At 37.5% G+C, this 24,804-nt stretch overlaps 1 protein-coding gene across 1 annotated transcript; it reads right to left on the bottom strand.

The window, feature by feature from the left end:
- Positions 1 to 1,146: 1,146 nt before the first annotated feature.
- On the bottom strand, positions 1,147 to 1,913 carry LOC141608301 (uncharacterized). The gene is made up of 2 exons (XM_074427665.1): positions 1,484 to 1,913; positions 1,147 to 1,382 (listed from the first exon to the last, which is right to left on the bottom strand). Exons 1-2 carry the CDS (start codon positions 1,911 to 1,913, stop codon positions 1,147 to 1,149), a joined length of 666 nt encoding a protein of 221 aa, XP_074283766.1.
- Positions 1,914 to 24,804: the final 22,891 nt, after the last annotated feature.

Raw genomic sequence — 24,804 nt, 5'->3', positions numbered from 1 at the left:
CTTGATAACATTGGAGCTTTTGTTGAGCCTCTAGTCTCTTTTCATCGAGAGCTTCCAACTTTGCTAATCGCAACTTGTCATTTTCATCATATGTGAGTCTTTCCTGAATAGCAATGCGTAAGGAAGGGATCTGCAACTCCAAAGGCAACACGACCTCCACTCCATACACCAACGCGTACGGGGTTGCCTGAGTAGGTGTTTTGTATGTGGTACGATATGCCCACAACGCCTCACCAATTCTTTCATGCCAATCTCGCTTTGACTTTGCTACTACTTTTCTCAACAAGTTGCAAAGAGTTTTATTAAAGGCTTCAGCCAAACCATTTGCAGAGGCATTGTACATGGATGACTTGTATTGTTTGAACTTGAATTTTTCTCCCAGACTTGTCATCAGATGGTTAAAAAATTGTTTCCCATTGTCAGTTGTGATACGTTGAGGTACACCATATCTGTAGATGATTTGGGTTCTAATGAAGTCCACAACATTTTCTTTCTTCACTTCCCGTAGTGTGATGGCTTCTGCCCATTTTGAGAAATAGTCAGTGGCGGCGAGGATATACTCGTGTCCATTTGAGGCCTTTGGAGTAAGAGGTCCCACAACATCAAGTCCCCAAGCTTCAAAAGGCCATGAAGAAACAGTAGGATGCAACGGCTCCGGCGGTTGGTGTATGAAGTTTGCGTAGAACTGACAAGGTTCACATTTTTTCGCAAAGTCCATACAATCTTGCACCATGGTTGGCCAGTAATACCCCATTCTCTTTACACGATCATGAAGTTTAGGCCCGGATTGATGAGCACCACAAATGCCAGAATGAGCTTCATGCATTGCTTCAGTAGCTTCGTCCTTGCTTAGACACCTCAACCATTGGCCTGAGAAAGAACGTCTGTAGAGCGTCCCTTTATCGTGAATAAACTTTGGAGCACGTCGACGTATCTCAACCTTGTGTCTGGGATCATCAGGTAATTTTTGGTGGTCCAAGAAATCAATGATAGGTTGACGCCAATCATCTTCATCAGTTGTGTAGACGCATATCATGTTGGTTGTGTCTACATTTTCTTCTCCTTCAAGCAAAGATACTGCCCAACGGTTGCAGACTGGGACTTGCATAGACTCTTCTGCCCCCGAGTGCCAAAGTGGTCGCAAGATTAGCAAGCGCGTCGGCCCAACTTATTGGCACTCCTTGGTACATGACCAACATGGATGTCGTCAAGTTGATTCAGCAGTTGTAATGCCCGTTGATGGTAGGGGATCAAGTCTTCCTTTTTCACTTCATATTCACCAAGGACTTGGTTGACCACTAACTTTGAGTCTCCGTAGATGTCCATATCCCTGACGCCTATTTCAGTCGCCATTTGAAGGCCGAGTATAAGGGCTTGGTATTCTGCCATATTATTTGTACACAACTGAGTAGTGTAAAGGCATATGGCATAAGATGATTTTGTGGAGTTACGAATACAACTCCGGCTCTCGACTCCATCTTGCCTTGCAAAGACCCGTCAAAGTACATTTGCCATGGAGGTAGGACGTCCACATAGAAAATTTCTTCTCCCGGGAGGTCATCGAAATTTCCCACTCTGCCGGGCATCGGATGATCAGCAAAGAAGTCGGCGATAGCTTGACCTTTCATGACCTTTTGAGGCACGAACACCAAGTCATACCGCTTAAGCAACATTGCCCATTTCGCAAGTCTTCCAGACAAGACTGGTCTTGAGAGTATGTACTTGATTGGATCAGCTTTTGAGACCACATGTATGGTATGCGCCTGCATATAGTGCCTCAACTTCTGGATGGCAAACACCAAAGCAAGACATATCTTCTCTATAGGCGCGTAATTCAACTCAGCTCCAACCAAGGTACGACTCAGGTAGTAGAGTGCTCTCTCCTTGCGGTCTTCAATTTCTTGAGCACACATTGCCCCCAATGAGCGTTCTTGTCTTTGTAATGTAGAGGACCAGTGGCCTTCCCGGAATTGGTGCCCCAAAGATCGGCGCTACGGCCAAGTACTTCTTGATGCTATCAAAAGCATTTTTGCATTTTTCATCCCATTGAAATGGAGCATCCTTTTTCATGAGATGGCTAAACGGCTGGCAACGCCCGGCTAAGTTAGAGATGAACCTTCGGATGTATGCCAAACGTCCTTTCAATCCACGCAACTCTTTCAATGTCTTTGGTTCCGGCATTTCGTTGATAGCTTTGATTTTTGTTTGGTCAATTTCAATGCCTCTATGCCTGACCACAAAACCTAAGAACTTCCCAGATGTGACTCCAAATGCGCACTTGAGTGGATTCATCTTGAGTTGACATTTTCTAAGTCTTTCAAAGACGGTTCGAAGGTCTTTGATATGGTCTTCTCTTTTCTTTGATTTGACAACCACGTCATCAACATAACACTCTATTGTTTTATGCAGCATGTCGTCAAAGATCTTTTGCATTGCGCGTTGGTACGTAGCTCCAGCATTCTTCAATCCAAACGGCATGACTGTGTAGCAGAAGATCCTTTTTGGGGTTGAAAACTGTTGCTTCTTGATCTTCAGGTGCCATATGTATTTGATTGTAACCAGCAGTACAATCCATGAATGAGAGGGCTTCATGACCAGTGGTTGCGTCAATCATCAACTCTGTAACTGGCAAAGGGAAGTCATCCTTTGGGCATACATCATTAAGGTCTCTGAAGTCGACACATATGCGCAGTTGTCCATTCTTCTTTCTGACTGGGACAATGTTTGCTATCCAAGTAGAATATTTGACTTCTCGAATGAAACCTGCTTCAATAAGTTTATTGACTTCCTTTTCAATTTCAGGTACAAGCTCAGGCTACGAAACGACGTTGAGGTTGCTTTTTGGGATTGGCGCCTTTCTTGATTGCTAGACGATGAACTGCAATTTTTGGGCTGAGTCCAGGCATCTCCTTATAGCTCCAAGCGAAGACATCCTTGTACTCGACCAACAACTTGTAGTACTCCTCTTCTTCTTCCTTAGTCAACAGAGAGCACCGACATAAATGGGCCGAGGATCTTCAATAGTTCCCAAGTTGAGTTCCTTGAGTTCATCTACAGTCGATTGCCCCCCGTCTTCAAGTGTTTCAGGGGCTTCATCCGCCTCAACTTCTTCGTTCTCATCAGCTATCTCTTCTACTGTGATGTGATATGACGACGTTGTAATTTCTAAGTCACATGATTTCTTTGTATCACAGGGACGTGAAGATGAAGGCACAAGCTGAGGCACTAGCTCTTCGGCATTCTTTTTTGCTGGCCGCAAGAACTAGTACGCGCCTCCTTGCTTTGAGTGGCTCATGTTGGATGATATCCACTACTTGCATACGCTTCATGCGAGATGGTATTGCGCTTCTCAAGTCATCGCTTACTCTTACTTCTTCTTCATTTTGTGTTGCAGAAGTTGAGAGAGGACGACCCTTGCCACTATTCTTCTTGGGAGCCCCTAGTCGACTGAAGACTGTTTTTGATGGACCGCCCAAGCGTTCGTGTATTGCGCCCTTCTTGTTTATGCGCAACGAAGGTATTGACACTTTGACTTTACTTTCTCCTTGATTGCCAAGCCTAGCAAATACAGAAATGTGTTTGGTTGAAGCACTTGGTCTCCCTAACCTTGTGAATATAGAAGGGCGACACTTCTCTGCAGGTGGACTTATTCGATCGACGACTGAAGATGGATGCATCTTTTCCTCTCCTTCATTTTCTTCGACCTCTTCTACTGTGATGTGGTGAGAAGACGTAGTAGCCCCTTTTCTACGAGCACCAATCTTCACAGGCGCAGGAGACTCATATCCGAGCCCGGCCCTGGTCACCATGAAGCTCCCATCTTGCTTGAACACTTCATGTTGCGCTTTGTTCAGACCGTACGGCTTAACTTCTATAACTTTGCCGAGAGGAGTCGGATTTGTAAAGTCATATCCCGCCTTTGCCAGTAGCTTGTAAGCGTTGGAATCAAATATCCCCTTGTTTTCTTCATTTGATGATTGACTGGATGAACAGACGAAACCATTCGGAGGAGGTCTCACAATATTCGTTTGAGATGAACTTGGTAGAGGTGTAACGACTTTGGCTACCCATTCCTGCTTGAACACCAGACTTGACTTTTTATCCTTAGGCTCTATCTTTGGTGTTAGACACTCTGCAAAAGGACTCTCCCCATCTTTGCGGCGAGACTTCGGGATGTAGCGTAGTACTGGTGGTGTAGTTTTCTGCGGCGTCTCTTGCTTCTTGGGTGACGCAACAGGAGTAGCTGTTTTGTTGACCTTGTCTACATCTTTCTTAACATCCTTTTCTTTAGCAGGACTTGCAGCTTCATATTCTTTGATGATGTTCTTTTCCCGCTTACCTCCTTTTCCTGTTGAAGAGATGGTGGTTGGCATGAACTCACTGGAAGTACCATTCTCTTCAAAGAATTTTGCATCAGCGAAGAAAGAGTCGACCTTAGAGAAAGGTTTGGCGTCTCCGTCTATTTTCCTTTCGCCACCACGATAATATTTCAAGCATTGATGGAGGGTTGAGGCGACAACTCCATTTTCGTGCTTCCAAGGTCGTCCCAGCAATAGTTTGAACGATGTCTTGCCATCCATGACATGGAACAACGTGTCGGAAGAAAGATCACCCATGGTAAGGTTCACGCGGATCATGCCAGCTGCGCGCTCCCCATTCAAGTTGAAACCATGAATCATTGTTCGACTACTGGAGAGTTCATCCATCGTGATCCCTAATTCATTCACAGTGGCTTTTGGCATGAGATTGACTCCTGAGCCTCCATCTATTAAGATGCGCTTGACCTTTTGCCCCCAGATGTACCCGGACACATAAAGTGGCCTGTTGTGAGGTTTGGATCCAAGAAGTAAATCCTCATCTGAAAAACTAAAGGCTGCGTTGCAGGAGACACATCCAGTTGATTGCTTAAGAGGCTCAATTTTTTCTTTCATCTTGCCCGCATACAACTCAGGCTTCTCAAGTCCTTGAATTATCAGCTGACGCTTCTCTTTAGGTAGATGAAAGATTTGCTTCCATCCCATGTTTGTAGGAAGGGCGTGAAGAGCAGCCACTATTTCGTTCTCCTTTTCAGAACGCAACTGTTGAGGCAATACCATATCATCTGGGCCTCCTTCCTCTATATTATTTTTATCATCACCACCTTCCGTAGCTGAGACGGTGCACACGGTAACCTTGTTTAAGAAGTCTTGTGGGAAAAATTCTTTTAAGGTGACGGGACTCGGTGGTTCTTGCTCAAGTATATCGATAGGCAAGACATGTGGTTTGACCACTGTCTTGGACTTTCTCTTTCCCTTCGTCTTGCGAGATTTCGTCCTTTTTGATTGTTTTCTTCGACGATGAACAAGTTGCACTGTCTGTCTTGTTTGTTTCTTTGACTTCTTGCGCGTAACCAAAGTCCAACCTTCATCGTCATCTTCATGCTTCTTTTCCTCATTCTTATCCTGAGGAGGTAGTCTTTCTTCCAATGACATTGGAGGTAGTGACGACAATGACCCTTGGATCCGTAATGCCACAGGCTCAAAACTCACGAACTGCAACATATACACACATTGTCCTTGTCGTATAATTGGATCATTAGGTTGCTCCAAGACTACAGTAGTTTGATTTGTAGTTACTGTGTCATCCAAGTCAAGAATGATCTTCCCTTCCTTGGAGAGCTGCATGATCTTCTCCTTGAGTGTTATACACTTTTCAATAGGGTGACTCACCAGCCTGTGATAACGACAGTAATTGGGATCGTTTGTCTTGTTTGCTTGCTCGGGCGCTTCGACTGGGCAATTGTATAACCTTCTTCTCTAAGAGGTCATCGAGCATTCCAGACAAGTCAGAATCTGGGAATGGGTATTTCTTAGCCTGCAACTCCTTCAATGTAGGCTTGTCTCGTTGATAGTCGTAAGAGAATGACTCTTTCTTCTTTTCATACTTAGGCTTTGAGGAGATTTTGACAGGTGCACTGCTGGTTTCGACGACCATTGTTTCCTTTGTCGACGATTTGGAGTTCTTATCATTTTTCTTGAACTCCTTCTTTTCACTTGGCACCTTAGAAGAACTTGGTCGAGCACTACCATGTTCTTTGATTGTGATCTCCATGTCATGGGCGCGGGTAGCCAGGTCTTGGAAGCTCTTTGGCATGATCCCTTTCAGGATGTAAAGAATGTCCCATTTCATCCCGTTGACGCACATTTCAACTGCCGACGCTTCACTTAAGCGATCCTTGCATTCCAGACTCGGCGCACGCCACTGTTGATGTAATCGACGATGTGCTCATCTTGCCATTGAGTTGTCTTTGTCAATTCGCTCATGCCGACGACACGTCCGGTGTCTTTGTAGAATCTGTTGAGGAATTCATCTTCCATGTGACCCCGGCTGTCAATTGACTCGAGTCCGGATCGTGTACCGGTCGAACGCGATCCCTTTGAGCGAACGAACGAATCGCTTCACCAAACGATCACCTTTCGTTCAAAGATTGTTGCATGTCTCGACGAAGTGGGCGATGTGTTGCTTTGGGTTCCCCTTCCCGTCGAATTGTTGAAATTTTGGAGGCCGATAGCCGAGATGGCATGCGCAGATGTCAATCCTCTTAATGTAAGGCTTGATGTAGCGTCCACTACTTGTCGAGCTATCATCCAACGGACACTTGATCGTCCCGGCTATTAACTCCTGCAGCTTCTCTTGGTGAAGTTCCGATCTCATTTTTGGCTTTTCCCTATCCTCGCCAACTTCTCTATCGCTATCATCATCCCTATCGGTGTCACCATGCTCGCTCTCGGCCTTCCCGTCACGAAGTGCCACCACCTCTTTTTGGAGCTCATCAATTTTTTTGTTCTTTTCTTCATTTTCCTTCATCATCTTCTCAAGGAGTTCATTCATTTTCTGCATTCGATCCTCAAGAGTATCACCACTTATCACCATGACTGAAGCGACGCTAGGAGTTGATGTTTCTTTCTTCTTTGGCGACGCCTTGGATTTGCAGGGGAAGCCGTTTTGTCAACCTTAACACTTCTAGTCTCCTCGAGTGAAGGAGAAGAGGCGGCCAGGAGCGCTGTAGCAGCAGCAGCTATGGAGGCGACAGAGAACTTGCGCGGCCTAGTTGGGACGTGTGCGGAGCGTAGGCGGCAAGAAGCAGCATTGATTGAAGCAGACCTTCTTCGCCATTCCTCTTGTGGAGATGCCAACCGATCGCGTAGCGGGGAGGTAGCAAGAATGGGGTACCTGCGGGATATCTGCGTAGGTCTTCTTGGATGGACTGGAGGAGATGCTTTGCTTAGTAGACATCTTCTTGTTTTGGTAGACTTGAATAAAACAGCAGTAGAGATGAGAGGTAGAGATTTTCACGTCGGGTTCACCAAAATTTGTAACATCAAATTTTGTATCGCAAAATAAATGTAATACAAAATAGGAAACAAATGAATTTTTATTAATATCAGAAAGTTTATGTGTACAATCTCTAATGTATCCTCTGATTCTAAATGCCGTAGTAGATCACGTAAACGCTGTCTGTAGTAGAGGCGCGAACGTTGTATTTGAATGACACCTGTAGAGGTTGTATGCACTCTGTAGGAGGTGTCGATTTGTATTCTTGAGAGGGTCACTGCGACTTGTCCTCTCTTGAATGTTGTAGCTTGAACTTGAATTTCTTGGGCAGGCGGCACAGTTTTGGTGTGCTTGTTGACTGCTTGCAGAGGTGTCTTGCAGAGGGAATTTATAGAGCTTTTGTGTCTTCTTCTCTCTGAATTTTATGATTATTATTTTCTCTCCCTTTGGAATGAATGAGAATAGCTCTATTTATAGAGTTTAAATTCCCCTTGGTGGACTTTGGCATTCACAAGCCCATTTACGGGTTTATTAGTGAACTTGGCCCAAATTTGATCTTTTTTCGGGTTTAATGATCCGGATAATCCATTTTGTAATCCGAGTCGACCCGTATTTCATTTAATTGGGGCAAAATAATTAAATCGAGCTAAAATTTAGTATTAACTCAAAATAATTAATTTATTTTATTTATTCAGCACATTAACAAATTTTCTGTGCCTACACCTAATCTTCATGAGATCTTCAAATATAGGCTTATTTCTTCATCTTGATCAAGAAACTCTTCATCTTGAGTTTCCATCAAATAACATATTGTTTTGCTTGATTTAGTTTTCTAAGATTATGGGCAAAACAACCATAACCAAACTTGATTACCAAGCTCCAATTTCATCATGAGAAGTCCATCATATGCTATAACCACAATTAGTCTTCATGGTAATTGTCAACTAAGATGTGCACCATTGAACAAACAATTACAAGCACAAGTGTATAACATATTACAAATCATAATACTTGTCATTATCAAAACTAATATAAATATGGTCCAATAAATTCCCCCTTTTTGATGATGGCAAGTCTCCTATGATTTGTGACTAAGGTCAAGTTCCCCCTCAACATGCTATTACCAAAGTTATAGTAAGTTGATCGCAAGAACGAGCTATTTGTATTCAAAGTTATAGCATGGAACCCCTTAAGAGATTAAAGATCTTGACAAGGAGCAAGCTTAGGCAATAATTCAAGTCACACGATTTCTTCCCCCTCTTGACATCATCGAAAAGACAAGAACAAGACATAAAACAACTAGAATAATATAAGTTGAGGAAAGAAATAGTCATGCAAACACGAATTAAGAAAACAAGAATGATTAATCTAAGCATACAAAATAAAATTATCCAAAATAAACCATATGGGCCGAATAAGAGAAGCCACATGGGCCGAATAAACAAAAGCCAAAATGGGCCGAATGGAATGTTATGCAAAATAAAGTACTAAGCTTAGAAAAACAAGGAAAAAGAGAAATGGGTTTATGGGTGTTGGACTTGGGTAGGGTCAACATAACCGGGTCGAGTCCGATACTCGAGAGAATCAAGACGATCAAGACATGAGCGCACATTATTTGCTTGAGCCACCAAACAAATATCGAAATTAGTAATCTTCAATGTCAAGGGCCGAGTAACTTCATAAATTTGGCCCATTTCTTCTCTCATTTCACGACCAACTTGCAACAAGGCTCCGCCATGAGTTGCAAAATCCGCAACCCTGTTTGACTGTCGATCCAAAGCTTTGAGAGTCACGGCCAATTTTGCCCAAAGGCCTTAAGTCGAGCTAGCAATTCTTCATTACTAACACTCGAGCTATACGACCCCGCACCCTTTCCCGTCGCCATTCCCGAGATCAAGCTCTCAACCAACTTGGATTGAGCCTCCAATTTCTCATTAACCGACACCATAAAAGCATCGAGCTTTTTCTCCATGGCCTTCAAACCCTCCAATTTCTCATCCGAGTTACCCTTGGTTTGAAATACCAATTCCGGACCACAAGCTGAAATTTTCATCAATTTGAAATGAGTATCACTCATCTCATCCCTAGCACTCACACCATAACTAGTAGGACTAACCACCCCCTTATGCTCCAAAAGCCGAGACACCCACATACCGTAAGGCAAGTCTATAGTGGTATAGACCTTGTCCTCGGTTACTAGCATTGCGGTTTGTATGATACGGTGAAAGACCAACAACGGAAGACTAACTTTCTTTCCCTCCATCCAATTATAAACCACAACCATCTCATAAGTCGATAATTTATCCCGACCACCACGGCGAGGCACAACGGTATTCCATAAAAAATTAAGGAAAAACTTCAATTTCGGCGATAAATTTCCCGCTAACAACCGACTACCACCCTTAGCATCAATTTCAAAATAATTCTTAACAACCTCCTTCTCACCCTCGGTCAAGGTACCCCATTCTGCACTCGGATTAATTTCGGTCCCACCATCAGGAACCGAAAACAGAGCACAAAAAGCATCAATGGAGACCTTGACTTCGGTCCCACTCACAACCGCACACAAACATCCATCCTTAATCGACACAGTGGCATAAAATTGAATGACTTTAATAGGGTAAACAGGACCCGAAAACTCACTGATTATAACCCACCCTTGAAAATTCAAGAAAGTATCAAAGAACTTTAAGGTTTCATACTTACCATACCACTTTTTGGGATATGAGCGCCCGACACGAATGTCGTAACCGGACACATGATGAACCAGTTCCCGTTCCTCTTTGGTAAGACGAAGACGATCAAGACCCATAACAGTAGCTTTCGGCATAGAGTGCCGAAACAGAGTCCTCTTAGCACCGTCACGAGCAATTATTTCTTGAATTTCTTCCACATCATCCTCCTCAACATGTGCCTTATTTTTACCCTTACTTAATCGCCTTTTCTTGCTCTCGACTTCCGGCGGACTCCGGTTATGGTTGGGATTGTTCGGTTTCGGGTTGGCAGAGGGAGATGGGTGAGGAGATGGTGCATTGGAAGGGTTGCATGTGGGTTTGGATGAGTGTGATTTGTGTTTGATCGGGTTGTGGGTCTCATGGTTGATGATGGTGATGACCGAAAAGAGGAAGGTGAAGGTTGAGTGTTTTGGTATTTGGGAAAAGTGATGGTGATGTGAGATGAGGGAGGTGAGGTATTTTATAAGATTTGATATAATGACTAAGGTGCCGTGTAAAAATTGGTCTATTTCCTTTTTTTGTTTTTTTTTTAAATAATTTGAAAGGAAATATGGTAAAAGGAGTCTAGATTTAGGTAAAAACATGATAGAGTAAATCTTTTGATGAAGATATGGTAAGATATTGTAAAGATATTGTGAGACTTACCAAGTCACAAGATGAAAGATATTTGGCTAAAGGAATATACTTGATTTTTTTTTCGGCCAAAACTGAGCAAGGAAATATTGTGACGATATTTTATGGTTTGCATATGGATAAAAATATATTATACACAGAGATAGAAAATTCACGTAATATATTAAGATATTTAACATAAATATTCTTGCAACAAAATATACGGACACAGTCATACAATCTTGTCTATTTCTAGTCAGTCATTTGAGATAATAAAATAGGTATGACGAATTTAACTGCCACCGATTAAACCAATTTCCAATCGTAAAATCTCAAAACGTTTTCTAGCTGAAGCCTTTGTCAAAATATCTGCCCATTGATTTTCCGTACTACAAAATTCTAGTTTTATGTTGCCTTTATCAACATGGTCGCGTAGAAAATGGTGTCCAATATCAATATGTTTGGTACGAGAGTGCAGTGCGGGGTTTTTAGATATAATAATAGCACTCGTATTATCACATAAAATAGGAATACATCCTACATCTATACCATAATCACATAATTGTTGCTTAAGCCATAATAATTGAGAACATACCAGTCCGACAGCAATATATTCAGCTTCAGCAGTAGACAAGGCAACTGAATTTTGTTTCTTTGAACCCCATGTTATAATACAAGGTCCAACAAATGTAGCGAATCCTGACATACTTCTCCTATCTAGAGAACATCCTGAATAATCTGCGTCTGAATATCCAATTAAATTGAAATTGCAGTCAAGTGGATACCATAAATACATATTTTGTGTACCAATTAAATATCTTAAAATTCTTTTAACTGCAACCATATGTGATTCTTTGGGACATGACTGAAATCGTGCACACACACATACACTAAACATTATATCCGGACGACTTGCAGTTAGATAGAGAAGTGAGCCAATCATACCTCGGAAAGTGGTTTTATCCACACACTTACCATCTTTATCCAAGGTTAGTTTCTTATCCGTAACCATTGGAGTATCCATGGGATTGGCATCTTGCATTCCAAATTTCTTGATTAATTCTTTGATGTATTTTTGTTGATGTATCATGATACCTTCATCTGTTTGTTGAATCTGAAGTCCTAAAAAGAACTTTAATTCACCCATCATGCTCATCTCAAATTCTGATGTCATTAAATCTGAAAAATACTTACAAAGTTTGTTGTTAGTTGAACCAAAAATGATATCGTCAACATAAATTTGAACAACTAATAAATCAGAACCTTCTGACTTTAGAAACAAGGTTTTATCGATTGACCCTCTTTTAAAATTACTTTGAAGCAAAAATTTGGATAGTCTATCGTACCAAGCCCTTGGGGCTTGTTTCAAACCATATAAAGCTTTGTCAAGCTTGTATACATGATTTTGAAACTTGTGATCTAGAAAGCCAGGAGGTTGCTCTACAATAACCTCTTCATTCAAATAGCCGTTAAAGAATGCAGTCTTAACGTCCATTTGAAATAACTTCATCTTCTTATGTGCTGCAAAGGCAATTAAGAGACGAATTGCTTCTAGCCTTGCCACTGGAGAAAATGTCTCATCATAGTCGATTCCTTCTTTTTGGTTGTAACCTTGTACCACCAATCTTGCTTTATTTCGAACTATGATCCCTGTATCATCCAATTTGTTTCTGAAAACCCATCTGGTTCCAATAATTGAACGATTCTTAGGTCTTGGCACTAAATGCCAAGCTTTATTACATTCAAATTATTGAAGTTCTTCTTGCATTGCTATAACCCAGTCAGATTCTGCAAGAGCTTCTTTAATATTGGAAGGTTCAATGGTGGATAGGAAGGAGTAGAATGAACAAAAGTTGTTCAACTTCCTTCGAGTTTGAACTCCTTGGTCCAAACTTCCAAGTATACTTTCCAAAGGGTGTGATCCCTTGTATTTCCACTTTTTGGAATTTTCAGGTACATTATCATGTGAAATTGGTTCTCCTTCTTCAAACGAGTTAGAAGTGGTTTCCCCTGAATCCAGCCCTTGGGTTATAGTAGATTCAGTTGCAACCGTGGGATCTATATTTGTAGTTATAACTTCATCAGTTATAACCGTAGATTCCAATTTTTCTTTTTGAGAAAAATCAATATTATCATCAACTATTGTTTCAATTCTCTTATTTTTCTCATTTGAAGGGTTCCCTAATTCATCATTTGTACATTCGATTTCTTTTTCCTCTTCTTCTTCTAACTCTGGAGGATCATCTCTAGAAAGATGGAAGTCAGGTTCATTCATATCTTCTTCCTCATCCTGTTCAGCCTTATCAAACATGTTATTTTCATCATAAATAACATGTACACTTTCTTCTATGCATAGAGTTCTTTTGTTGAAAACTTTGTATGCCTTGCTATGATTAGAGTAACCAACAAATATCGCTTCATTGCTTCTAGGATCAAATTTAGTTAAACGATTTTTTGCCATTATTATGAACATAACATTTGCTTCCAAAGCAACGAAGATTTGATATATTCGGCTTACGTCCTCTGAGTAATTCATAAGGAGTTTTCTTAATGATTGGTCTAATCATAGCACGGTTATGTACGTAACATGCAGTACTAACGGCTTCTGCCCAAAAATTTCTAGGCAAACCACTACATAATAACATGGTTCGTGCCATATCTTCCAGAGTTCTATTCATACGTTCAACAACACCATTTTGTTGTGGGGTTCGTGGTGCAGAAAAATTGTGTTCTACCCCATTCTCCCTATAATATTCAATAAATTCTTTGTTATCAAATTCAGTGCCATGATCCGTACGAATAGAACCCAGATTGTGTTTATATTTGTTTTGAGAAAGCTTCATTAGTACAACAAATTCATCAAAAGTTTCATCTTTAGAGCTTAAGAAAATAGGCCAAACGTACCTTGAGTAATCATCTACTAAAACAAATACGTACCTCGATCCGCCTCTACTTCTTACTTTCATTGGTCCACATAGATCCATGTGCACCAGTTCCAAAGGATTGTTTGTGCTAATCACTCTTTTAGGCTTAAAAGATGATCTTACATGTTTACAACGAGCACAAGAGTCACATAAGCTTTCTTGATCGAACTTGATTGTGGGTAAACCCTCTACCAAGTCCCTTCTTTTGAGTTTGTTTAAAATGGTTGAACTTATGTATGCAAACCTCTTATGCCACAAACATGGATCATCTAAAGTTACTTTCATACATGTAAAAGAGTTGGTAGGAATAGCATTTAAATCAATCATGTATATATTTCTCTTTCTTTGTCCTTCAAGGATAACATTACTAGTTCCCTCAATTATGATTCGACATCCATATGAATGAAATACGACTTTGTTGCCTTTATTACATAATTGTGAGATACTTAGTAAGTTATGTTTAAGACCCTCTACAAGGTATACTTCACTAATTGCATGAGAGGGAGAGATACCTATTTTGCCAATTCCTACTACTTTACCTTTCTTATTGTCTCCAAAGGCGACCTTGCCGCCATTAAAGGGTTTGAGTGAAAGAAATAGATTTTTGTCTCCAGTCATATGTCTTGAGCATCCGCTGTCGAGATACCACTGATTGTTTTCTTTCACCACGATCTGCAAGATAATTCAAAGGCAATTTTTAGGTACCCAAGCTAAGTTGGGTCCTTTGATGTTAGTTTCTCTATAAACCAAGTCTCTCCGAACCCAAATTTGTCTAATGATCCTTTTCTTTTGATGTGTTCTATGATAAGATCTAGACTTTTTAACTTTCGATGTTTCATTTGTGTTTTGTTTAGGAGAATTCTTTCTGCTTTGAAAATCAAAACTCATATCATAAAACCATTGAAACTCATGATTTTGTTCTTCATTATCGTTTGATTCATCAATGGTAGAATAATCGTCTTCAACTATTACTTCACATGCTTTGTGGGTCTCGACATTTTTTCGAATATCATGTGCATGTTTTACACAGTTAACCTTTATATGACCTTTATCACCACAATAAGTACAAATTAAGTACTCGGGTAAATCAGCGTACTTTCGTTTTCTAAAATCTCGATCTGAGGGAGCAGCCTTGCATTTAGAATGATCCCTGCGACCATAACATTCATGCCCTAATCCCATTTTCATATTGTTATCGGATTGTTCTGTTAAAAAGTTTAATACCTTTGTACTTCCTTCCCATTTATCGTGAACCTTACGAGCATGAAGAAGTAGTTCTCTTAAGGATTGAATTTCTTCATTGCATTTTGTGTGATCAATCTTAATTTCCGTAGAAGAGCTACCTTCGCGGGGATTATTTAATTTAGCAATTTTCTCTTCATATTGTTTTGAGATATTTGCTTGATTAATCTCGTTTTCATTTAGTTGCTTATTAAGAAAATCAATTTCCTTCTTATGATCTGAGATTATACCATTCTTAGCTAAAATCTCGGATTTTTGAAGTTCATTAAGTTTCTTCAATTCTATGGTTATAGCTTCATTGGCTATAACCATGTCTTGAAGTTGCTTAATGTTGAGTTTCAGCTCTTTGGTTATAGCTTCATTAGCTATAACCTTAGATTCAAGAGCCTTCTTCTCATTTGCCATTGAATTCAAAGCTTCAGTATCATCAACTGTAGCTTTAGATTTCAATTTCTTGGCCTTTGCCTTAAGCAATTGATTTTCTTCAGCAATGTCCATAATTTGCTCTTCAATTCTTTTAACTCAAGACTTTGCTCATGACAATGATCCAACGATTGTTCAAAATATTTAACTAAAGCACTTTTAGATAATTTCTTAACTTGTTTCTTAAGTTCAAGATAACTTACCTCATCTTCGTCTTCATCAGAATCGGATTCTCCCATGAGACAGAATTCTAAACTTAAATCATTATCAATATCTAAACTTATATTGCTTAAGCTTAGATTTGCAACTTCTTCATCTTCGGATTCTTCATCGTCCTCTGTATCTAGATCTCCCCAGCATGAAGCCATCATGACTTGCTTGAATTCTTTCTTTGTTTTGTCTCTCTGGGTTTTGTCTTTTATTTTCTTCCATGTGGAGCAATCTTTGATCATGTGATCAGAATCACCACACTTGAAGCAACCTCTATTTGCAAAAGAATTTTTTGAATCAGAAGACTTTTTGTTTGAAGACTTATTGTTGTTGAACATTTTATTTTGTTTAAAATTGAAAAATTTCTTTCTAAACCGTTTGGCAAACAGCATAGCTTCATCCTCTAGATCGGACTCATTGTTTTCACTTGCGAGCGCCATACTCTTTTGAGTGCTTGTTTCTGCTTCATCAGCATTTAAAGTGAGTTCATGAGCCATTAGGGCTCCAATGAGTTCTTGATATAAGAGGTTGGTGAGGTCACGACATTCCTCCATAACAGTGACCTTAGGACGTCATTTTTTTGTTAAGCTTCTGAGAACTTTTCTAGCTATGTCTTCAGTCGGAAAAGTGCGACTTAGATTTTTTAGTTCATTTATGATACTTAAAAACCGTGTTGACATGCTATCAAGCATCTCATTAGGCTCCATAGAAAATAGTTCGTATTTTTGTATCAAAAGATCAATACGATTTTTCTTAACAATAGACGTTCCTTCATAGGCCAATTCCAACCCATCCCATATCTCCTTGACAGTCGTACAAGAAGAAAAGCGATCAAATTCCGTTGAAGTCATACCATTTTGTAGTAGACTTATCGCTTTTGAATTTTTTTATGCCTTCTTGTAGTCAGCCTCGATATAGTCTTCTTCCTTTTTCCCATAGGAAGGACCTTCAGTTGTTCCTACCAAAATTTTGATAGGACCATTCTGAACAATTCTCCAACATTCCCAATCAATACCTTTAATGTAGTGTGTCATCATGTTTTTCCATAATCCATAATTTTTCCCATCAAAGACGGGACATTTAAGGTATTTGGAATCCATTTCACACGTATATAGCAGCGGAAAAATAAAGAAACGAAAAAGTAGATCAACCCCTAGCTATTAGGATATCAAGAGCACGAGGCTCTGATACCAATTGAAGAGTCTATATAAAGATATACTCAAGAGGGGGGGGGGGGGGGTGAATTGAGTATGTTGTACTCTTGCCCACTTTTTCGATTTATTGATAATTTATTAATTACTCGAAGTTTATTAATTAAACTCGACTAGTTAATTTATCGTATGTGTGAAAATGAAACAATAAATGCGTAAATAAAGGAGACACGAAGTTTTGAAGTGGTTCAGTTTCACAAGTCGAAACCTACGTCCACTATTCTCGATTAATAACTTTAGTACCTTTCTACGGATTACAAAATTATCAATCTAACTCGTACAACTAACTATAGTTGTAACTCAATTTGAGCATCGTTAAATACTCGATTTCTATCTTACGTTAATAAGAAAGTACTACTAGATTCTACTAGTGTTCACGTTAATGAACGAGTATGAATACAATGAGTACTATTATCCTATTAATGAGATAAACGAGAATGATTGACTTAAAGAGAGGCACACGGTTTTAGCTTTAGACACAATTAGGGTTTCGAAAATAATTTGCAAATATGAAGAGATTGAATTCGAAATATGCTTAATATCTTTTCAAAGGTTTTTCTCAAATAAGTGTCTTACCTTTTCTAATGAAATACTTTGGTATTTATAGGAGTAGAAAAACCTAAAACTAGGTTAAAAGAAACGAAACCCTAGCCGCATCTTTTGTTCGAAATCTCTTCAAGTGGGCTAGGTCAAATCTTTTATTTTCAACTACAAAATACCTTTTATTTAAAAACCCTAATTACTACTAGGATATTTTCGACTAGAAGGTGATATGGCCATAATCCATTTCACTCTAATTGAAACTCTAACAATAATTAGTTTTAATTTATAAAACTAAGATAATGTAATTAGAAACCCTAGATTACATAACAACCCATAAGTTGTATGATAAATCAGTAGGATTAATATAATCTATATTACCAATTTCATCTAGAAAAGATATAGTATAAATATCATTTTAATTTTCGAAATAATAAGTGAATCTAAAGCTTAGATTGTGCTCTCTTATAAGTCGTTCATGGTTATAGGTCAAATGGCTATAACCAAGAACTTTGATAGGTAAGGTTAGAGATAAATTACTATAACCATACTTTCTCAAAAACCATTTTGTTCATACCATTTATAGAATGAAATCCTATATCCCTAATCTTCATGAGATCTTCAAATATAGGCTTATTTCTTCATCTTGATCTAGAAACTCTTCATCTTGAGCTTTCATCAAATAACATATTGTTTTGCTTGATTTAGTCTTCTAAGGTTATGGGCAAAACAACCATAACCAAACTTGATTACCAAGCTCCAATTTCATCATGAGAAGTCCATCATATGCTATAACCACAATTAGTCTTCATGGTAATTGTTTTGACAGGGTTTTCGCTGATCTAGAACGTCCTGCCATGGATTTATATGTAGGGTGATATTGTTGGAGTTAGTGTCCTCTACAATAGTGCGTTAACATATTAAATCTCATTAATGGAATATCATCAGATATTTAATTATTTGATCCTCGTCAGTTGATTAACGTAAATCGATAACGGTTGGCTGACTAGAGTTTGACGTTATTGTCGTGAGACGGCGGTGATCAACTGACCCCTTTCGGTCACACCTAAAGGAACGAACTCCAATAGACAACTAATTAATTGTATGAGATACAATTTATTTAGCCCCTTGATTTATAGACTAAGAGGTTAGTCGATTATTTTTAGAGAGATTTCGAGTTGCGAACTCGAGGAGTGACAGTTATTATTTAATTATGCGATAATTAAATAATAAATTTTTTGAGACGGGAATTAATGATTATGCAGTTAATTATTAAATTGGTACTAGTTGACTAATGTGATTAGTATTGATACGTAAAATAATATGTGTAGCGGTACACGTATATTTACGGAGTGATTTGGACGAAATTAATTGGAAGCATTTAAACATGAAACGATGTTTAAATAATATTTACACGTATTTGTGCGACAAATATAAGAACCAAAATGGACCCGTAAATGGGACATTGAACCGTGTAAATGGAGTGTAGTGGATGATAATAGACATAATCATTTCACTTTACTTGTTGTTTCTTCCATAAGTCATCTTATGATCACTTGCATGTGATATAAGATTGGACAAAATAAAAACAAGTGGACTTCCTTATTCCTTACACTCTATCCGCCACTTTACCTACTACTATCCATCTTGTTTGTTCATTTTTGCAAGCAAGCTTATTTTCACTCATGCATGTGAACAAATAATCATTCATCTCTCTAAAAATAACTATCCATCTTTTGCTAAGATTGTTAGTAAAATAAACTTCATTACTAAGAAAGTTAGTAATATTATAAATAATATCAAGGGTATAATATTAACAAGTTACTAGTTCAAACTTGTTATTATTATTGGGTTAGTTCTTGGGTGCAACAAGAAGGAGATCTTCTTATTGAAGATTTGCAAGGAGGATCTTCCATTGGTATAAGCTCAAGAACAAGCTAGTAAGATGAACTAGTTTGTGCCGTTTATACCACAAATTCAATGTAAGGAAATTGTTTTTCCTTATACTTTTTTTTTATGCTTTCATATTAGCATGCATGTTACATAGATCACCTAAATGATAATTTATGAGATAAATTAATTTTATTAGAGAGTCTAATATGGATCTATGATCTTTCAAGTGGTATCAGAGCGTAGGCTTGTAATGTGCATGTTGATTTTAAGCATTTTAATGAATTATGAGATAATTTATAAAAACTCAAAAATGGTGTTAGAAGAGGTTTTAGCACGAAATTTTTGGGACATACATACCTACTGATCTCAAAAGGTTTGTGGTATTTTTGGGTGATTTTTGAAGTAATTTTGCTATTTTTAATGATTTTTGGTAGAAAACCGAGTCAAAATGTCGCATTTTAGTTAAAAATTGACTAAAATTAGTTAAAAGTTGATTCGGTGCATGGATTTTTTATGTTAGTTCATGCATGTTTTCTACTATTTGTATGCAAAAAGTTGAAGGTTGGTTCGAAATTTTGCATGTTTATTGATTTTTTGAGTAAAAAGTCGATAAAAGTCAAATTAATTAATCATAATTTCAAAACTTTTGATTCTGCCCATGTTAAATTTATGTACATTTAAGAATATTATTTAAATGTTAAAAGTGATTTTGCATGTGTGTTTTCACTTTGTTTTGATATTTATTTGTTTTAGTGGTTAAACACCGATAAATATCGATCTTTTTCTTCATAAAATTTATCCGGAATTTTTGGGCATTTTTTCTGACATTTTGGTGTTCTTGGGAGTGTTCCAGAATACTAAAATTTTTTGTTTCAATTTTTGGGTAATTTTTCAAATATTTTGGATTTTTACTTAAATATTATGATTTTATCGATTAAATTAGCAAATTATCACCAAATCAAACTAATAATTTGTCATAAAATTAGTGAGGACTAATTTTGAGGTTCAAAACAGTTTGGAAAATTAGTTTGGACTTAAATGAGATTTAAGAGTTGATTATTGATTTTTACATGTTAAAAATCGATTAAATCCACAAAAACCGAGACGAATACCAACGATTGATAGATAGAGCGATTTTGGCATCATATTTACAGCATTTTAAGCATATTTATTTAAGTTGAATGAATGATTGTCATTTATTTAAAGTATTTATTTTGTTGTACCTAGTATGGCCTAGTTAATTTAATCGTTATTACCCGAAATGAATGGGAATATCGATTTGTTTGTAATTAAATACGATCTCGTATCGTCGGTTTGTAATTAATTAATAGTTTTATTTATTTTATTAATTAATGTATAATAGGAATAGCTATGTAATTCATTTGTAATAGTTATTTTACCGGCGTTTCCAAAAGACGGATTACAACGAGACGGAGTCTATTTTTGGAAGGTGTTCCAAATCCCACAAGAGCCACTTATGGAATAAAGAGGCAAGGGACCAAGGAGTTGGTTTCTGAAATGTAATAGACTAGTTTTAATTAACTAGGTGGCCATACTAGGATTTATTCATATGCTTACATGTTTGCTTGTTTTATTTTCGCGCATGCCAAAATCGCCATTCACAAGCATTTTATTTTCGCGGTTGTCAATTCACTGAAAGAAAAGTAGATCAATATACTTAACATATTCATATATGTTTTATTTTAATTTGTCATAAAATTAATAAGTGATCTTATGCATGCAAACTAATAAACAAAATAAAGAAGAAACCGTCATCTTACATTGTGATTTTCGGATATATGGGCACAAGTGAGTTCTCCTACTCACTTGTTCTTGAGCTCTCCAAATGGAAGAACAAGGATTCAAATGTAGAATCCCTCCCAAAAGCATATACCCAAGGAATCTCTTAATAACCAATATTATTTAGATCTAGTAATAATATTGGTTTTACTATAAAATTGACACAATATAAATTGTAATTTTACACTTGAATATTTCGGTCAAGAGAGGAGATTATGTGAGTTTTATTTCTCTAGATTTCATAAGATGTAGAGAAAGATACATTTTTTACACTAGAAAATAAGATGATAAGAATGAATAAAAAATTGAAAAGAAAAACTCTTTTCTTTTCTTCTATGGTTGGCCGAAAATTAGCTTGGGTAGGATGCCCAATACCTTTTGTTTTTGCTCTTCTCAAAAGCTTAGGTTTGCATGCCTACTTGTTAGCTTTCATCATTGTGTTTATACTTAAACAATTAACACAATTTCCACTAACTCCCTCCATAATTTCGGTATGTATCAATAAAATGGGAGGTCCATTTTATTTTGTCATTTGTCAATTTGTCACATGTAACATGTTACATAACATGTCACATTGTAATGTATTTTTAACTTATTAAAAATCAACATACTCATAAAATATGTCATTTACAAAATCGACTAGTAATTCGTAATTACTCGTACCAAAAATGTTTCCAAATTATAAATTACAACATTCTGTATTTATAATAATTTATTCATTCCGTTTCATTTGTTTCTGTAAACAATAATTTCATCTAAGTAATGAAATAATTCGATTACTTAGACCGTGTCTCATTTAATCATATTTACTATAAGATACGTAAATTATACTCACAAAATCATCCGTCAATTTTAAGCAATTTAATTAACTCGTATCGGTATACGATTAATTAAATAAACAATTAAGAGTATTTCCCTATAGGTATGACCTAAGGGGATCAACTGATCACCACCGTCGCACGACAGTAATGTCAAACTCTAGTCAGCCAATCATTACCGATATGTGTGGACCAGTTGACTGTAAAATATTACACCCCACATGTATTATTAAAATGAGATTTAATAATGATATTTAAATCATGTGATCGCACTATTGTTGAGGACACATTTCCCAACAATCTCCCACTTGTCCTCGACAAGTGTGCGTCACCAATTCTCTTGTCCTATTACTATCTCCCACTCAATGCAAGGTGTCTTTCAGGTCGTACTTGCAAGTGATCATATCGAGAGTGGTTTCCTCGATCTGGAGAATAACTGATTGACCGGATTTATCTATCATAGATACCTTCCGAGCGTGGCCACGCATTTCCAGTTCATTACTCCTCGAGTGGCCCTGAGATATTGTTTTAACCCTGACAAGGGGATGGACAATTCCTATCGCACTTATTCCCTTCGACTAGCCACAACCATCATAACCCAAAATCTGCCCATTTGACCCCATTTACGAAGGTCGTAGTAACACAAATCAAAGTTAATCTGAAACTGTGCCATCTTAGGTGAATAGTCTTTAGTCAAAAGAATCGACTCATTAGAATACTATAGTAGCTCTCGCCACGACCAGGCTATATAAATTGCCAGAACTCTATAAGCGGTCATAAGGCCCGACAAGGTGTTCCTAATGATCCGCCTATGTGATCGACTAGTCATCTCACATGACTCTATGGCACTTGAACTTGCCATCAATCGCATCACACTCTAGTCACTTCGAGACGTCACCTCATACAAGTGACTATGGGCGAATACAATGTTAATCCGTGTTCACTTTAACGGGGTTCAATTGTCACTACAACCCGTTTGGATGTAACAGAGTATAAAAGGAGTTTTTTTAAAGAAAAACTCGAACGACAAATGCGATTATCACATATGAATAGTCAATGCCTGATTACTATTTCATATTCTATAATCTAATTTGATTTTGTATGTAGTTGTTCATTTCAATTCAATTGAAATGACATGACTCATCATGTTAAGCCTATGAGAAGGCTTTGGTTAGTAGGTTTTATCAATTTCTTGTACCTTAATTAACCCTACTACATACTCGTTTTCCTTTGTAATGTATACATTTGCATTACAAAACTTTCTGAGTACGTGTCGAGATTCAATCAAGACATAGGCCCTCTAGCCTAAGAATAGCTCCCACTGTTTTTACAGTGTGCGGGACTCATCCTTCTTGCACATCTCATGATTGCAAGTGTACTCAATTTCCGTTATAAATATCTCTCATTGTTCTTTATTGCCTAGAACGATTCTAGAAAATCTACTTCTTAATTAACATAGCCACAATGGTATCTTAACCATCCTAATGTGTTTTGATTATGGTTTTGTCGGAAACAATGCGCAATCTCAATTGTCAATTGTCACTTGTGTAACACCCTTACACAAAATTGCATCATAAACACTTTGCATCATAGCCTTAATGCTTCTGCAAGCACTTAAGGGTAATCTTTATAGCTTACTAGGTAAAGATTACTTAAATTCGATTTTGAAAACAATTCATCATACTCAAAGTATATGAAGTGTTATACATCATTACTCATTTAATTGATCCGGCAGCGGAAGCAAAAGGAATCAATCAAATATGTTCAAATTAATTGAACTAGTCATGAATCTTATCAACATAAGACTTCTTATTGACGCTAATATCATGTGGATTTATCTTCATAAATCCGGATAATAAAGATGTATTATAATACTCCAAAAGTCTTATATCATTCGCAATGATCAATATGTCATCCACATATAAGACTAATTAAAACTTCCGTAACTCCCACTAAACTCCATGTATAAACACAACTTCTCGACTTATCGAGAAAAGTTTTATCACATGATCAAAATTTTGACTCCAACTCATTGATGTCCTACTTAAGATTCTCTCTTAAGTTTCACATTATCTTAGGATTGCAAGAATCTATAAAACTCATGACATGTATTGAATACATTCCTTCTATTGAAGAAGTGGGTTTTAGATTCACTCGCTATGTATTTCATAATAGTGAAACACAATCCCTAAGAAGATCCAAATAGACTTAAACATTTCAATTAGTGCAAAACCCTTTGCAACCAATCTTGCTTTGAAATCTCTCTTTATTAGTGCAAAACCCTTTGTCACTAATCAAGCCCTTTATTTCGGATTTTCATGGTTCTAAGCCTTGTATTGAGTTGTGACTTAAACACTCTTATGTAAGTCATTTGTTGATTACTTTCCAGAAGTAATCAACTTGAATCAAACAATTTCTTTGTAAGTTATAAGCTCTTTACTTTAAAAGTAGCATGAATTCAGCATTTTCAACAAATGACGAATTTAACCTCCTAGGTTTTAAAGAAACAACGTCTTACACAAAACGTCTCATGTAGCCAAGAAATACCAGTTTCTTGCGACATAACATTCTTTGTGGCTCTTGAATAATTTCTCCCACTCTGTCTTCTAGAAATAAACTTGTATTTTAGAAAGACAGCTTCACGAGCCGCAAACCCGTCGTACTCGTGATATTTGAAAAAGGGAAAAATGAGCATTTGTTTCTTGTGAAAAACTTACAAACATGGTACCCTTACCATTTCATATCTCATATGATTCGTTTTAGTGGAAAAATAATTTAGACAAAAATGATAAAATCCCCAAAAAGATCAAGTAACTCAAAGTAACTTGATTGAAGTCCAAACCATATCGAATAGTGTTTGATTTCTTATCCAACCACACATTATTTCATAATGCGTGCTTAAGAGAGATTAACTTGTGATACTATATCACATTTCATTTGGCTTATATCAAAGTCTTCACTTTGATAATGCCATCACGACTAAATCGTGATTCCTTGAACTCTTTAAACTTCTTCAAAGATTTTTCTATTTACCATATTAAGTGAACACATTAGCGTCAACTTAAATCGTTGGTAAAAGAAA

This window comes from Silene latifolia, chromosome 10, assembly GCF_048544455.1.
Source record: "Silene latifolia isolate original U9 population chromosome 10, ASM4854445v1, whole genome shotgun sequence".
Classification (NCBI taxonomy): Eukaryota; Viridiplantae; Streptophyta; class Magnoliopsida; order Caryophyllales; family Caryophyllaceae; genus Silene; species Silene latifolia.
Note: the sequence above shows the minus strand (reverse complement) of the source record. Positions and strands in the feature narration are given on the sequence as shown.